Source organism: Dermacentor silvarum, chromosome 1 (genome assembly GCF_013339745.2).
Source record: "Dermacentor silvarum isolate Dsil-2018 chromosome 1, BIME_Dsil_1.4, whole genome shotgun sequence".
NCBI classification, from domain to species: Eukaryota; Metazoa; Arthropoda; class Arachnida; order Ixodida; family Ixodidae; genus Dermacentor; species Dermacentor silvarum.
In genome coordinates this window covers 29,949,703-29,965,486 of record NC_051154.1, presented here as the reverse complement: position 1 = coordinate 29,965,486, position 15,784 = coordinate 29,949,703, and the positions used below count along the sequence as shown (strand labels likewise).

Genomic DNA, 15,784 nt, shown 5'->3' with positions numbered 1-15,784 from the left:
GCATTAGGCAGAAGAGACACAGCCAACACGACGTTCTTTATGGGCGGTAACTCCTCATTTGTTCTGTCGCCCACGCTGCCAGGAAATGCAGTTTGGAACTGCTAGTACCAGACGGGCGATAGTTACGCCCTAACTTTCACTGCCATGTGGCCTTGTTTTCTTCTTGCCGTCATTAATTCAAACTCGTCGTCGATACGGCACTGGAGACAGGTCGAAGTCTTGTACATATACACACAAATAACACAAATCGCAAGCTACTTTTTTTCTTTTTCTTTCAGCTCGATTCTTTGAATTCGCACTTATCGGTTCCCCATATATTCGGTTCATCGCTTACTCATCTGCCGACGACGCGTATAATAGGAATCGCCAATAGAAAGCAATACGCTCATAAATAAACCTACCAGAAATTGGCTATATTACAACTCAACAAGACTCAAGTTCGCGTGTGTCTTGTTCGATCCACCTGCCCTCGAGAAGTTCTGAGCATTCAGATACGAAGCGAAAACTGAAAACAAGGTTCATGAAATAGACAACGATGACAATGACGCTACATCCTCGCAAGAAAAGTGCTCGGTGAATGTGTTAGGAGTTCCTATAATTAACCGTGACTCATTCTGAAATTAGCTGGAACAGGACCGACAGAACTCGCTCCCTGTGCAAGTACATGAGTGCTCAACTGAACCACGAAACGCTAGTGAAAATACTCCAAAACTAAGAGCAAATCGTTCAGATACGCGCGAGCGCAGTGACACTCAAACTGCAAAATAGAACAGGCTTTGAGGGGAGGCGTTTTCGATACATGACGATGCGTGAAGCCTTAGTTGCAGTTAATTGTACTTGGCTATAGTAATACAGTTTCGCTTTGCTCTCTGGTGAGATCTCTTTTCATGCCATATATCTAATATATTTCCATTTACTTATAATTTGTTTATGTCAGTTAAGAACTCGGATAATTTTCCCTATGCTGTCCTTAGTGTCATTGTTTGCTAGCTTCTTATATGACAAAGAAAAATCGGGCTCCTCGGTTTACTTTATTCTCGTTCCATATATATATATATATATATATATATCTTATATTCCCTATTAGCTATTTGCGTAGTGGTGTGCGCATGTATATAGACAAAGAGTTATAATATAGAAGACAAAGACCGTCTGTTCTATATATAGAAAAAAAGTAAACCTAATTAGGCATTTATGGAAGTATCCATAATTAGCGCTGACGTCTCTGTCACGGATGAATAAACGCGAGGAAAACTTTTTTCTTTAGTTATAACTTAAATTCAAATGCATAATTATGGAGAGAGAAGCTTTTACAGTGCTGGCTGAATTTTGAATCGGGGATGTGCGGGGTAATAGCGGTTGAAGTTAGCAATAAAAGAAGAAGAAGAGGAAGGAAAAGAAGAGCCATCAGGAGTAGAAACAGCCGCATGGGTTTGAATAAAAACGCAACAAAACGGTTGGACCTCTTTATCTAATCGCCACACTTAGCAGTAGACTTTCATGACGTCAACGTTCATTAAAAGTTATGCCCCCTCACCTTTGCAGAAAGAAATTATTAAAGAATGCGCTGCATTGTTCGTGAACTGCTAAAACTAACACACACACACAGACACACGCACACCGCACACGACGTGAGGCGAAGCAGTTTAGTTGCGTTTTTTTTTTTTTCGGACACTATTCGCAGTTCTTGAGTGTAACAACGGGAAGCGCTCCTGATGGACAATTGATGTTACCCGGCGTCTTCTGCATGAGTCAGGATGCCAAAAGGAGCCGCTACTTTCTCTCTCCAAAACCAAAGCGCCGTCTGGGATAATTTGGTGACCAAAAGCTCGCAGCGTTCTGCCACAACATTGCGTTCTGTGTTTAGGTGGTGAAGGTCATTCTTGTGTTGACGAATTCTTTCCGGCAAGTTTTTAGTCTTGCCAATAGACGACTAGGGCATTCGGTTCTTTTCTTCCTTCTGAAGGTGCGGGTCGAGCAAATAGTTTCGGCGCTCTTGACGAGTCTTCGGACTACAGAAAACTACAGAAAGTGAAGATATCGTACTGTATGTGCCGGTTTTCTGAATACGGAAAGACAGGTTCGGTCGCTCTTTTTTTTAAATTGTTCAAAAATAAATTTGGTTGGAGTTTTCTTTGCTCTTTAATGTTTGTTTATCATGGCAGGCCAGTTGCAGATTCATTATCAGACAACGACAATTCCGAGTACACTCTTGTTGTCTAGGGGTCTTAATTATCTTGTTTACATTCCAAGAGCAAAAGAAAAGGAGCTGCAGAAGGACTTGTTGTTGGGCAAGTTGGTGTTTGCTTAACGACATATTGTAGCGCAAAGACACAATTACAAAGAAGATACAAAGCCTGTGACGTGCGTCTGTGTATCTTCTTTGTAATTCTGCCTTCGCGCTACATTATGTCGTTAAAAAAAAGAAAGGAAAGAGTACTGGCAACTCCTTTATGCGAGAATAACTGACCGTCCCATAGTTAACTACATTTTTGAGAGCTCTGGTACACTTTTCGGTGCAGTACTTTCACTTTGCTTGTGCTCGATTGGAGTGAACGTGCTACAGCATAGGGTACCAGAACCGTCTAATGCCCAAGTAAATATAGGCAAGGAGTCAGTCCTGCAAACGTAATGCTCCAACATTACTTCCTTCTTTAGAGCATAACTTTTCAACTATGCCACATGATGTGCGGTAAATTACTGGTTTTAAGCATGCGCATGTTCAACAGCGGTAATTTAAGGCGTTCTACTATGGTGTCAAAAATTATAAACCGGAACTCGCCTCTGGTTAACCTCCTGCCTTTCCTGTCTCTCCCCCTCTCTCTTTGAGGCAGACAGGTGGGTGTTTAAACGAGTGATTCAGAGAACATAGTAACAATATTGTCAAGGTTCCGTCCAATGGTTTCCTAGTGTTTCTATGCGGCATAAGTAGCTGCTCCTCCAGATGGAGATGCGGACAAAGCATTAAATAAATGCCTTGTCTTCTTCTTCCTCCAGCTTGGAAAATACGCTCGTATTGGGCAAAAAGCAACTCTGAGGGGATAAATTAATCGTAGAAAAAAAAAAAAAAACAACTTATTCACAGATCAGCGCATCAGCAAACCATCCATGTAATTGACGGTTGAGGAACTTTCATATTTACCGTGCCTGGATAATTGTTGTCATATGAAATGTATCGCAGCTTTTGGTGGTTGTTAGCGGCTCTTGTAAACTTCCGTAATTTTTTTTTTGTATTCAGTACTTTCGCTCAAGACACGTATTGACACGTGCTCTTGTGACAGATACTGCTATATGTTATTAGTAACAACTGATCCAGTAATAAAGTTTCCTTGTTGAAAGTAAGCGCTGCGTCGTTCGTGCTGGTGTCTATGTTCCCGTGTTGCGCTACACTTCTTTCTATTTCGATATGACTGACCAATATATTCCAATCTGTTTTTATTGAACTCCAGGTGGTCCAAATTTCCGGAGTCCCCCACTACGGCGTGCCTCATAATCAGATCGTGGTTTTGGCACGTAAAACCCCAGAATTTAATTTTAATTTTTTCCAATCTCCTGGCATCAATTTACGTAACCGCCGATGCAAGCATCGGGCGGTGACCCGTATATAGCCCGTTGTTTGAAAAGCCCAATCAAACGCTCTCATCGTTTATGGGAGATTACATTTGCTTTTGCTTGCTTTAAAAGTCAATAACGTTGCCTACCGTGACAAGTTTTTCTTATCTAATTGGCTGACGAGAGGCGAGGAGCGCGCATAAGTGAGAGGGTTTTGGTGTGGCCGAGTTAGCGCAAAGAAAGTTGATAACAGCATGAGGAGGGTGGTGTCGGCGTCTGCGATTGGCTTGCTTCCCCTGGCCTAGCTTGCGGTGGTTGGTCGAAAATCGCAGCGGCGTGCAACGGGAATGTTAAAATGCCGCTAAAACACATCCTTAGCAAAGAAGAATTGGTAGAGCATTGCCGTATAAATGCTGAAAGAGCTTGGCAACGTTATACTGCCGCGCATTTTTTTTATTTTAAGCAATAAATTCGGTCTCCCCGGCAGCTCCGCGTAGCCAGTGCCACACTGATCGGCGGGCAGCAATTTTCTATTCCTTTTGGAACGGGGCAGTCTCCAGCTATTCCGCGAAAAATTCAGTTTTGTTCGGTATATTAATGAATATTTAATACGTAAACATCACTTTGACGTCGTGAATTTTCGCGGTTTTGTGACATCGCATGACAGACAGGCGAAGTGGGTGCAGCCCGAAAACGTTTGACCAATACTGGAGGGATAATGGCGAAAAGGCGTAGAATTGGAACTATTTATTTTCCTTTAGTTCGGTCAAATCATGCATAACCAATGTGGACTCGTCATACAAGCTGGGGAGTTTTTCGCGGTCTCGTAAACGTCGCGTGACAAACAGGTGAAGTGGGGATGGGCCAAACAAAATGTTTGATCAATCGTGGTGTGCTGATCGCACAAATGCAACAAAAACAGTTTGGAATAGCTTTACGTTATAGCGCCCCAACAAACTCCCATCGTGACCTTCGCCGTATAGCCAAAGTTGCTAATACGTAGTCGTCTGTGTCTCGATGCACGTACTGTGCGGCCTACGCTGTAAACAGTAACTTTCAAAAACAACAGCGGAAAAACCGAGCGAATTTAAAATTCCTTCCACACACAGTGGCGTGGCACGGGACCTGCGATTTCGGAAGAAGTAGAGAAATTGTTACTGAATAGTTAATGCGTCGGAGCCACCGCTTGACTCGACGTTTTCTTCTGGATGCAGATGAATTCTTTAAGCGGAACCGTCTTCTAATCCTTCTAGTGCGGTAGTTGTGCGCCCGTGTCCCTTTTTGCTTCGAATCTTAACAGCAAAACTGAGCATGAACAAAGACAAGTCAGAGCTTGCAGTTCGTGGAAAATAAAAAAAAGGGTGGCATGGAGGGTTTCTACACTTGTGGAGGCTCTTGTTCTCCACAATAAACACTGAAACTTTTGCTATCGTTCTGTTCGACGTCACAAACCTTGTTCTGGCGCGTGCAGCGTCGTTAAAACTTGATGCCGCCTCCGCTTTAGCCGCGCCTGCGGGCTACGGGAAGCGCGCACACGTGCGTGCCCCGTGTATCACGCACGTCGGCAGACGCGGTAGTCCCTTCGCAGATCCCGGCCGTCGAGTGGCGCCCCAATCGCGATGAAATATTCACGAGGAAAGTGCGACCCGTTCGATCCCCCTTCACCCTACAAGTGATACGAGTGTCACCCGCCAGAAAAGGAGCGTCAACGAATAAAAGGCTAGCGACTGACGCGTGGCGGCTGCCCCTTTTGCGTGATGCAATTTCTCGAATACTACCGAACGCGTACCGGATTCATTCATTCGATAAAAAGGTGAAAAAGGTGAGGGTAGGAAAGGGAATGAAATGCGGCAGCAGCGAAACAGGAGAAGAAAAACGGAAAATTATCCACGCGCAGACACTGCATCATTAAGGCGAAAGCCTTAGATGGGTCATGGGTCGAAAAGTCCGAAGACCGTTCGGCGTCATGGCACCAAAATTCAAGTGACGTCTCAGGTGACGTCTCAGACTAATCTAGATTAAAGAAAATGTTATCGTGAGTCGAAGCAAGTTCGAAATGACTATGGAAACTACGAACATAGCCGCATTGGTTACGCATGCACCAGTAAGCCATACATTTCTTTATCAATAAAAGAATGTCATTACCTCTGTTGGCGTTGAAACTGACACCCTCCTAAATAATCAACGTGACCACAAATGTCTGTGTGTGGTTTTCGTGGTTGTGTTCATATTTGCCTAGCAATGTACACGCGTCTTCTGACGTTTTGAGGAGTAAAGTAGGCCTGCGAGGAGTGGAAATAACTCTGTTGTCGAAAGTTAGCGCTGTGTGTTTGTCTAATGTGCCTGTCCGTGTCCCTCTCATTCTGCCTGCGCTACAAGAAAGTAGACGAACGGAAAGAAAGAGAAAGCCACGACCATTCTAACGTACCATTAACCATGCAGAACCAGTGGCGATGTCTAGGCGACAGAAACAGCGAACAAGTAAAGAGAAACAAGTAATAGGAAGTAACAACGCATTCGAATGAGAATTTCAAGTAATTAATGAATGTCTCGTGAGCACGCAGGCTTTCGCCTTCATCCTCTTTAGCGTAAGCTAAAGTGACTGTCAATTTTTTTTCTCACGATCGCTGGCAGAGTTACGGCGCGAAGTGATGCTAGAGTTGGCAACAATAGAACGTCGGGCAGGTCAGATCACCACACATGCAATTGTATTGACATGTTCTCACTTAAAAATTGGGCGGAACCACTCTGTTATTTAAAATGGCGCTTTAACTCTAGTTCTGCATGCGTACTACGCAGATGCGAAACCGCAGTATCAGTCCGAGAGCGATTTCTACGAATGCAGGCATAACTTCTCATCGCCAAGCTATCGAAAATACGTTTGACTGGCACATATCGTGAGGAAGCCGACATAACCATGCACTGACCAGTATGTCCGGCCCTCCGTGGATAAAAAGTCTGCTTTGCTGCTGTAATGTAATGGCCTAAAAGCAGAATGTAGTTTACACATGATAGTTGTCGTGTAATGCGTGTACGTGAGAGTAGAATTCAGCTAGCGGCTAAAGGTTTCCTAAGGCGGGCATATCTGAGGCCGTATTCGCGATGATTGTTTGTCTTAAGAACTGTCATTGACAGGCCGTTTCTGCTGATGATGTGTTCGCTGTCATGATTGGCAGGCACCTGTTGCTATGAGCTGTTTAGCGTGCGAACGGCGTTTTGAATACAGGGTGTATACAGGAAAGCCCGAGTTGGGCAAAGTTGGGGATTTACCCGAGCTCTGGCGGCGCCCTCAGATGAATGAGATAATGGTATCACAGCATAAAATTTAACCCTCGGCACGCCTCCAGTTTCATTGGTTTATCTAGTTTCACCCTTGGGTTATCGTCACTTGGGCGTTCCCTGATGGGCGGTGGAAAAAGAAGTAGTCACGCGGTCAAACAACGGGTGCCTTCTTTCATTTGTTTATTGTTGCACCCAGCGCATTTCACGCGCAAGTAAGGGATAGAAAACATTCATTTTTTAACGTATTCGAAAGAAAGGAAGGGGTTGGCGTGAGAATGCGCCACGTCTGCGCTGTTCGCATTCGACGATCGATAGACAGATAATGTCCGAAAGAGGAGACACACCCGTGACGCGCCCCAGAAAGACTTGGCGAGCGGCTTGCGCCGAGTGCGTAGATAGACAACGGGATATTCACGGGTACTGAGATATTGCGATTTTGCGTTCACAACAATAAGCGCCGCTTGCTCGTAACATTGCCCTGTCTTCTGTGTTTGAAACGAAGAACTGGCGTGCGCAGAGTGCGCTCGTGTTGACATACGCGGTTTCATCTCGACATTTTATTGACTGCTGCTTTCGCGCGTTACGCGCTATCTCTCTTCGCTGACTGCCGTCGAGCAAACTCAGGCGAGCGACAAACTCGGGACCCCCTGCGTAGCACCCAAGGTCATATAACCTACAGCACACGGTGATGTCAGTAAGTTGCCACTGAAAAAGTTGCTATCATACTTGCATTCCATGCTTATCGACGAAAGCGTATCGTTCACTTCTCAATTGATTATTAAGAGCTGACGTCTTTTCGAGATGTTCGATTGATGACGACGTATGGAGTTTAATGGAAATGTTCAATTGTAGCAAGTAAAAAGACTACAACTAAAATAGGTCGCTGGAAGTTTCACGCACTCTGCGAAACAAGAAGTTGCTGCCATGTTCGAATACCCGTGCGCCAAGTGACCATTAGCCTTGAAGAGTATAGCGGAAGTACGCAAACGGTATCAAATAACAGCTTTTCAGCATGCTCGACCCCAACTGTGTTCGAGTCACGCGAGATGCCCATAAATGGGCCTCAACTTCGAACGAGACTGAGCGTATGGGCCTTTCCTTGAAACGCTCATTTTATGAACAAGATTACGCCTGCACACACAAAAAAAAGTAATATAAAGTGGGTCACTGTGAGAACCAAGAGAAACCAAAACAACTTTTCTTTGTGGGTTAGCTCACCGAGAGAAACGTTGCAGTAGCAGTACAGCTAAGAAAGCGGTTTTACCATTGAGCGAAGAAAAAGAAGTGCTTGAATTCTCTCTCTTTCTTTTTCTTATTGCCATCGCTTCTAGCGCCACTATGGATTCGAGCTCAGACCGGACCGTCGTAACCCAGATCAGCGAGCGAGATAGCCGTGTGTCCGAAGCTGGAGCGTTTAGCCGGAGCTATTGCGTCTGTTTGGATGAGCGACCGATCTTTTGCGGTGGCCAGCATTTACCCTTACGCCGTTGTTGCGGGCACTCAACACAAGGAGCATCTGACGGAAGAAAAGGTCGCGTCTAAAAGGCCACAGAACACCGAAGCACGCAACGGTCAGCTGCGCCCCGAGACGCTATGGCATGAGCCATGCTTTCTTCTATAGTGAGTATGCAGCTTTGTAACTGAAAAGCAAACAGCAAAGATTTCCGCGCGTTCTCATTTTTCCATTCTGTTCACGCACTGAAAGGGTTTGTGTATGTATACGCTTACTCCAGTTAATTTTATTGCGCGACGTGGCTTGCATCGATTTATTTATTTATTTATTTATTTATTTATTTATTTATTTATTTATTTATTTCCCAAGACCTTGCATCTATCGTTCTGGTCATACTTTCCATATTTAATTCGTTAAAACTTTATCGCCCGCACACATATTGGTCTCGTTGAACATCTGCCAGCAGCGATAAAGATATCAATGTACGCAGACGACATATGTATATGGACTTTAGGTGTGACACGTCCTCAGATACATGCAAGACTTCAAAAAGCTGCTACTCTGACGGCTGTGTACATCCGCAACCAAGGTCTTGAAATCTTGTCAGACAAATGTGCACTGGTGGCATTCACTCGCAAACCAATGACACCCTACGCCATTTCTATAAATGGCCAGATAATGTCTTATGAGAAGACTCACATATTTTTGGCATAATCTTTGATAGATATATCTCATGGAGCCCGCACGTGACCTACTTAAAACAGCGCCTGACAGCAATTTTCCAGATTTTCAAGTTTCTGGGCGGAAAGACTTGGGGAATGTCATTTTTTTTCTGGGCTTTTTGAGATACAGTTTATCCGTGCTGACCAACACTTGCAAGACAAATCTTCATGCTCTATAGGCTATTCAAGCTAGGGCTCTCAGGGTTTGTCTGGGTTTGCCAAAATGCACATCAACAGTGGCGACTTTTGCAATCGCCCGGGACCAACCAATACAAACACACATTGCTGTGGAAGTGCTGAGAGTGCACATTAGGCATTTTGCCCGAGCCCGTTCGCATCATCTTGCAACACTACCGTCGGAAAGGCCGCAGGCATCATTCTGTGTTAAGGTTTCGGATTATTACACCCGCCTTCCACCAGGCTTCACCCCTGCAACTAAGCCATCGATTCCTCCATGGTATTTGGCTCGACCTGCACTGCACCTAACCGTACCAAGAATCAGGAAAAAATCTGAGCTGTCGTCACCTGCTCTTAAACAACTAACTCTGCTCCTCTTGCACGACAGGTACGCTGACCACGTACATAATTATCCTGATGGATCAACAACTCTCCAGTGTTCCTCTGGAGCCGTGGTCTTCTCAGCGAAAGCCACCACCATCAGTTTTAAGGCGTGTCACCCAACGACATCGACGGCTGCGGAACTTGCAGCTCTTCGCGCTGCATTTCGTCTCGTCAGCCAAGAACAACATCGAAGATGGTCAATATTCAGTGACTCGAAGGCAGCACTGCTGTCTTTGCTATCAGCCCTGCGGCGTGGACCACACGAACAAGTGGTAGTCGAGATTAGAGAACTGATCCATACCTTGACTGAGAAAGGACAAAACGTGACATTTCACTGGTTTCCCAGTCACTGCGGCGTCATAGGGAACAAACACGCTGATAACGCTGCTCGGTCGGCCCTTCAATGCGATGAAGAGGAGTCGATACCGTTATCAAGGACAGATGCCGCTAGAAATCTTCGAATGCTCACCCGCGATATCACGTTCTTCATGTGGAACACAGGAACTTTTCAAATCAACCAGCTGCGCCAGCTAGACTCTTCTCTACGCCTTCGCATCCCAGCTGGAGTCTAGAGCACTGCACGGGCTCGGGCTTACCCGAAAGCCCGGGCCCGGCCGGCCCGGGCCGGGCCGGGTAGAGCAGTTTTTTCACGGGCTCGGGCCGGGCTCGGGTACGGCGTGTGCTTTTTGACCCGGGCCCGGGCCGGGCTCGGGTTTTTTGACGCGGGCCCGGGCCGGGCTCGGGCTTTCTGCGAGTTATTCTCGGGCTTCTCAACTCTGAAAAACATGTATTTTTCAGTCTCGGGCCGGGTTCGAGCCGGTTTCGAGGTGGGCTCGGGCCGGGCTCGGGATTAAGGTAAAGGGGTGGCGGGCCGGGCCGGGCAGGTAACGCAGATTATTTCCGGGCCCGGGCCGGGCCCGGGTCTCGCCATAAATGTTTTGATCGGGCTCGGGCGGGCCACCCAATGTAAAAACGGGCCCGGGCCGGGCCCGGGCCGCAAAAATAGGCCCGTGCAGTGCTCTAAGCTGGACTCTGCCGTCGCGAAGCTACCCTGCTTTGCCGAATATGGCTAGTAGTGGCTTTTACCAAGGCTTTTGCTTTCCGAATCGGATGGGCCGACGACGCCTCGTGTGATGACTGTGGTAGCGAGGAGACTCTTCAGCACCTTCTCTGTGACTGCCCTCGCTACAATTTGCAGAGACGATCGCTCGCAATCGCGATAGCGCGCTTTGACCAAAAGCCTTAACAGAGGAACTTGTTTTAGAATGCCGACATCACAAGTCATCGCCGCGGAGGGCGACGAGGGCACTGTTGCAGTTTTTAAGGGCTACAGACTTTTGGACAAGCGGCTGTAGCCTGAACAGATATTCATAGTGCTGCAAGTGCTACTGTGCTGTGCGGTGACAGTATGCAGTGACAGTGACCGACTGTGATTGTATTGTGTGTCTGTGCTCCTTTCTTTCTCTATCTCTACTTTGCTGTCACTTTACCTCCCCCTCCCCTCTCTCCCCAGCGTAGGGTAGCATACCGGATCTTCCCGTCTGGTTAACTTCCCTGCCTTTCCCCTTTCTTCTTTCTCTCTCTTATCCCTCGCGGGAAAACGAAAGGAAAGGAAACGAGTGTATCTGTGCGCATCAACTGTTATTTTCCTTTTCCTCAAGCCTACAGCAGTACACGTGTCTAAAGATCACGGGTTATCTCATAAAAGCCCCCTTTACTAAATCTCGCCAGGCTCACGAAATACAACACTATTAAAGGATAAGGCGACTGTTTTAGAACTGCGTCTCTCAAGGTTGTCACGTAATGTTACTCCTATTGCGTCACTTATTTTCATAACAGGGGCGCAGATGCTGCGCACCGTTAATGCTCACTTTATTTTGTACCGTGACAAATAAAAAAAATAGTGAAGGTCAGATAGGCACACCAGATGCATGTTTTCTGACAGAAATTCGAATGAGCTATAAAGGGGTGGTGGGGCAGCTTCACATTCAACAGATCGACCATTAATGGTCATTTTAAAGGTTATGTAGAAGAAGGCATTCTAGCCCTGATGCAATGACTGAAAGCAGCCACGCTTCGAGCACTTAACAGTGAGTATGGAAGATAAACAAAAAGTAAAAGAAGAAAAGCACCCTTATCGATGCGGTTTCAGCGGCCGTATTGACTGCTATATATGCGCACGCAAACTGTGCGAAGAGCTACACTAACTGTTTAGCAAGTATGAATGTAGGAAGTTGAAGTGAAACTGCTTTCCGTGATTAAGCTAGAGAGAGAGAGAAATAGAGTAAACTTGTGAATGCCGCTCTCTGCGCGATGATTAGATGATCTCGAACGGGCAAGGATGGGGCCAGTAAAACTAAAGTCGCCATTGCCGCTGTTTAATACGAACAACATCGGGCAATTCGCTAAAATGCGGCGGCGCACGTCTGGAATATTGTCCATTATACGACAGATTACTGTGCGCTGCGGGGCTAAAAATAAAGTGTAGGTCATAGCTCGGCGCTTTCGACATGCAAAAATATTTTTTGACTGGCATCACAAGAAGCCAGGCAATTAAGGTGCAGCGATTTTGCAAATAACACGGCAATATAAAAACGAGCGCCGTATCTCATAGAGATACATTTCATTTTCCCTTTTTCGCCTTTGTTCACTGATTAGGACGCCGCACTAGTGGCACTCGGCACACCGAAGAAGAGATTACCAAATCAAACGAATCATTGAAAAAGACGCCCCAGTACTTCTTCTTCATAGTATTATATTTTAATGAATAGATTAGGGAAACAAACTAATAAATATATATTTAGCATATTACATAGACGAATCCACTGAATCACTTTCGAATTAGGCATTGCTTGTTGTGTGATATTGTACAATCTGCTTAACTTGAGTGCTCTCAGCGCGTCCTCGGCGCTCTCATCAAACGAAGATTTAGATCTTCGTTTGACCGCCAACACGAAGAAGAAACAGGATATCAGAAAGAAGCGAAGTGGGAGAGCAGTAGTACCAGATCTCAGGGCGAAAATGTAGTTATTTCTTTAGGAAAAGGTAGGAGCGTCAACGCAGTGGTCTGCCCATTGGGATTCATAGACGGGTTTAAGGTTGCTGAGGTATTGTATTGAGGCACTCACAAAAAATAATAAAAAAAGCTACTGTCGTCGTGAATGAATGAAAAGGCCCGTATAGCAACCGAAAGACATCGTTTTGTGTATGTGCTTAGCTCATGTCCAATGCGCTGGGGAATTCGCAGACTTCACTTCCCTAGCCGTTCGCGCTGGCATTGTGATACTTTCCCTTCTTCAACCTCCTCTCGTTTGCTGTTACTTGTAGATGGCCAAACAGCGCAGAAAGGAGCGCGAACAATCAGTCTCTTTCAAGATTGGGTCGGGCACTACCAATGTGATAAGGGCGTGTTGAAGTGGACAGTAGTCCGATAGAGTGTTTATTTCCATTCATTCTATAGTATCGGTGGCGCGAGAAATTGGACCCGGCGGGTACTTGCGAAAGAGCTAGAAGAAAGAATCCCTGGCAAATCAATGCCAGATGTGGGGCTTCGATAGAACAGGATAAGAAAGAATAAATGACGAGAAACAAAACGAGCGTGAAACAAGAATAAAAAAAAAAAGCATTCGCGTTCGTTTTTAGCGTGCCATTGCTTCTTCTCACATGCCCAAGAACTTCGAGCTCGTCACGGTGACAGCTTTTGCGGGTAGAGAGAGGGTGAAAGAACTACATAAAACACAAGGCGTGACTCAATAACTAAAAAAAAAAGAAAAAAAGAAAGAAAACGATGTGGAGTAGTTTCACTATTTATAGGGGCTGCAGCATTATAAAAAAAAAGAAAAAAAAAACAAGTATGAGCGCGATATGCGACAAGATAGCATCGGGGAGCGTATCAGGTGCTTTGCAATGCGTCGGGAATTAGAGCAGGGCTTAGTGGCACAGTTAGCAGGAGAAAACACGCGAAATAGACAGAACACAAACAAATAAATCAAACGTTTTCACTGCTCTCTCAGATCAGCTTTACAAAAGAAGGCAGCCGGGAGGAGGAGTGGAAAGCAAGAGAACCGCCGTTCGCAGTATTACAGGAATTGAAACTTTCAACGGATATACGCGAGCGACTTAAGGGCAATAAATCAGGCAGGCCCTGCCCTGTCTGGCTTCAGAGCTTTCGTGAACGATTGTGAAGATTTTGCTCATTAAAATGCATCCCTCATCGTGGCTCTTAAAGAGCGCGGGCTCGGATGGGCCCCTTTATCTCGCTATTTGATTTGCTCTTGAGATGTTTTCTCTAAAACTGTCCTGTACTGAACTGTAACGGTAAATGTGGTTCAGATAAACTTCAAGTAAGAAATAAAAGTACAGACAAGGACAGAAATAAAATACTAGTGATAAGCTATGTTACGTGCCTGCTGCTAATTTAACCAACTAATAAACATTTATACGTTCCTTGGCGTTTAAATTGTTCATTACAAAACAGCGGCACTCTAATGTTTTACTTCTAAACATATTTTGCTTGCTCAGCACCCCATGTTAATCCGGGGTCGTGTTTTGTAATGGTCCATTTCATTTTACATACTTTCGGCCCTTCGTGATTAGCTCGATCGCCTCCGCGCAGCCGTTCTCGCTGGATCGGCTACTCGGCCGGGTGGATGTTAAAATAAGAATAGAAAATGCAATAGATTGTTACAAAATACAGCTATTGGTTTCGTTTGCAGGTACTGTTTAATGTACAAATACAATACCTGGGATCTTGTCGACCTAGCTTTCGGAGTAACACAAGCTCACTCAGAGCTGTAAATCTTAGGCGCCGAGTTTGCCACGTTGGTGTATTCGAATTAGAGTTGGAAAGGTTTCTTTAGTTATTAGTTTGCGAACAGAAAAAAAAATAAATGGCAAGGGGTTTAAAAGGAGTCTCATTCTGTGTGCCTTGACGAAAAATCTGGCCCCTACGCAATGTGGGTCTTCGTATGCAAACAGGCTCTCCTCGATACAGAATAACTCACGAGAAAAGGGAGAGTACAAGGGAGCGCGGAAGGAGCTGCGCCACACACACAACCATCAGTCACCCGGACAGTGGCTCCTCCGGGGTCATTATGCGCGCCCTTCTTGCGGAAAGGGCCGGTCGCCAGGAAGCGGGCCAGCCTTCGTCCGCAGTCGCAAAGGCCGCGTGGCAACCCTTTTGTCCTTACAAGCCCCGACAGTGTCCTTTCGTCGTCGTCGGCGCGTGACCGCCGGCCTCTGCGGCGCGACGCGGCCTGCATCCGTCCTGCGCCTCGCGCTGCCGGACGCTCATGTTTAATTCAGGCGCCGGGCGCCCTCTCGTGCTGCCCGCAGCAGTCATCACGGCAAATCGATGCGGTCGTCCCGATGGGCGCCATTTTTGAACGCCGGCATCGCCACGGGGCCCGGCAGCGGCCACTCACGTTGCGCACCGCCGACCTGAGCAACTTGCGTCTCTGACCGCGCAGGGCACCTGCGACGCCCCCATCCGAAGCCACTACTGCTTGCGCGCTGGACTTGGCAGCCACGGGAGAAGCCGACACCCGCGGTGCGCAGCCGGACATTTCTTTCTCGTGATCAGACGCGCGGCTGTGTCCCGCGCTACGGCTGCCCGTGGCTGCGAGTCGCGCCGTCCTACTAGCAACCAGGCTCGCGCAGAGTGCGCCCGCAACTAAGGAGCAAAGAAACAAAAGCAAGTCCCCAAAACAAGGGCCACCGTGCAAGTATGAGAAAAAAGACCAGCCATCCCAAAAAATATTGCTTTTATTCAGCCAAGACTACAGAGCAACCATGCTGGCCTACGAAGTCTACCGCAAGCCGGCCAGAACAAAAGCTCTCGACGCTAAGGCAGCACAAAGAACCAAAAGCGAATTCGGCGGCTCCTTACCTACGAAGTCCATGGCGGTGCCGATGTGACGGGACGCAAAACAACTAGCAACGCGCGCTGCTCGGCACTCGGCTTCCGCGACACATCCGGACAACAAAATGCGCGGCCGCTGCTGCGAGAAAGCGCAGCCGTACTGCGGCACACGGAGCGCGCTTCGCGCGGCCGCCGCCAGTGCGGCGCCACGCGCCTCGCCCCGGTTGCCAGCCGACGGCACGCGAGACGCTCCGGCGCTCCACGAGGCGCCGCTAGCGTGCTCGCCGATCGAGGACCGGGCTTCCGGATAGGAAAGCCGGGGGTTCGAGCGACCTTGGCACTGGGTCAAGGGTG

At 46.9% G+C, this 15,784-nt stretch overlaps 1 protein-coding gene across 1 annotated transcript in view; it reads right to left on the bottom strand.

Annotated features, from left to right (window-relative positions):
• LOC119459056 (complexin-like) overlaps positions 1 to 15,564 on the bottom strand; it is a 111,653-nt gene extending 96,089 nt beyond the window's left edge. Inside the window, exon 1 of the mRNA XM_037720900.2 lies at positions 15,458 to 15,564. Within this exon, the coding sequence (XP_037576828.1) occupies positions 15,458 to 15,470 (13 nt within the window). The 5' untranslated portion in view covers positions 15,471 to 15,564. The remainder of the gene's footprint in view (positions 1 to 15,457) is intronic.
• Positions 15,565 to 15,784: the final 220 nt, after the last annotated feature.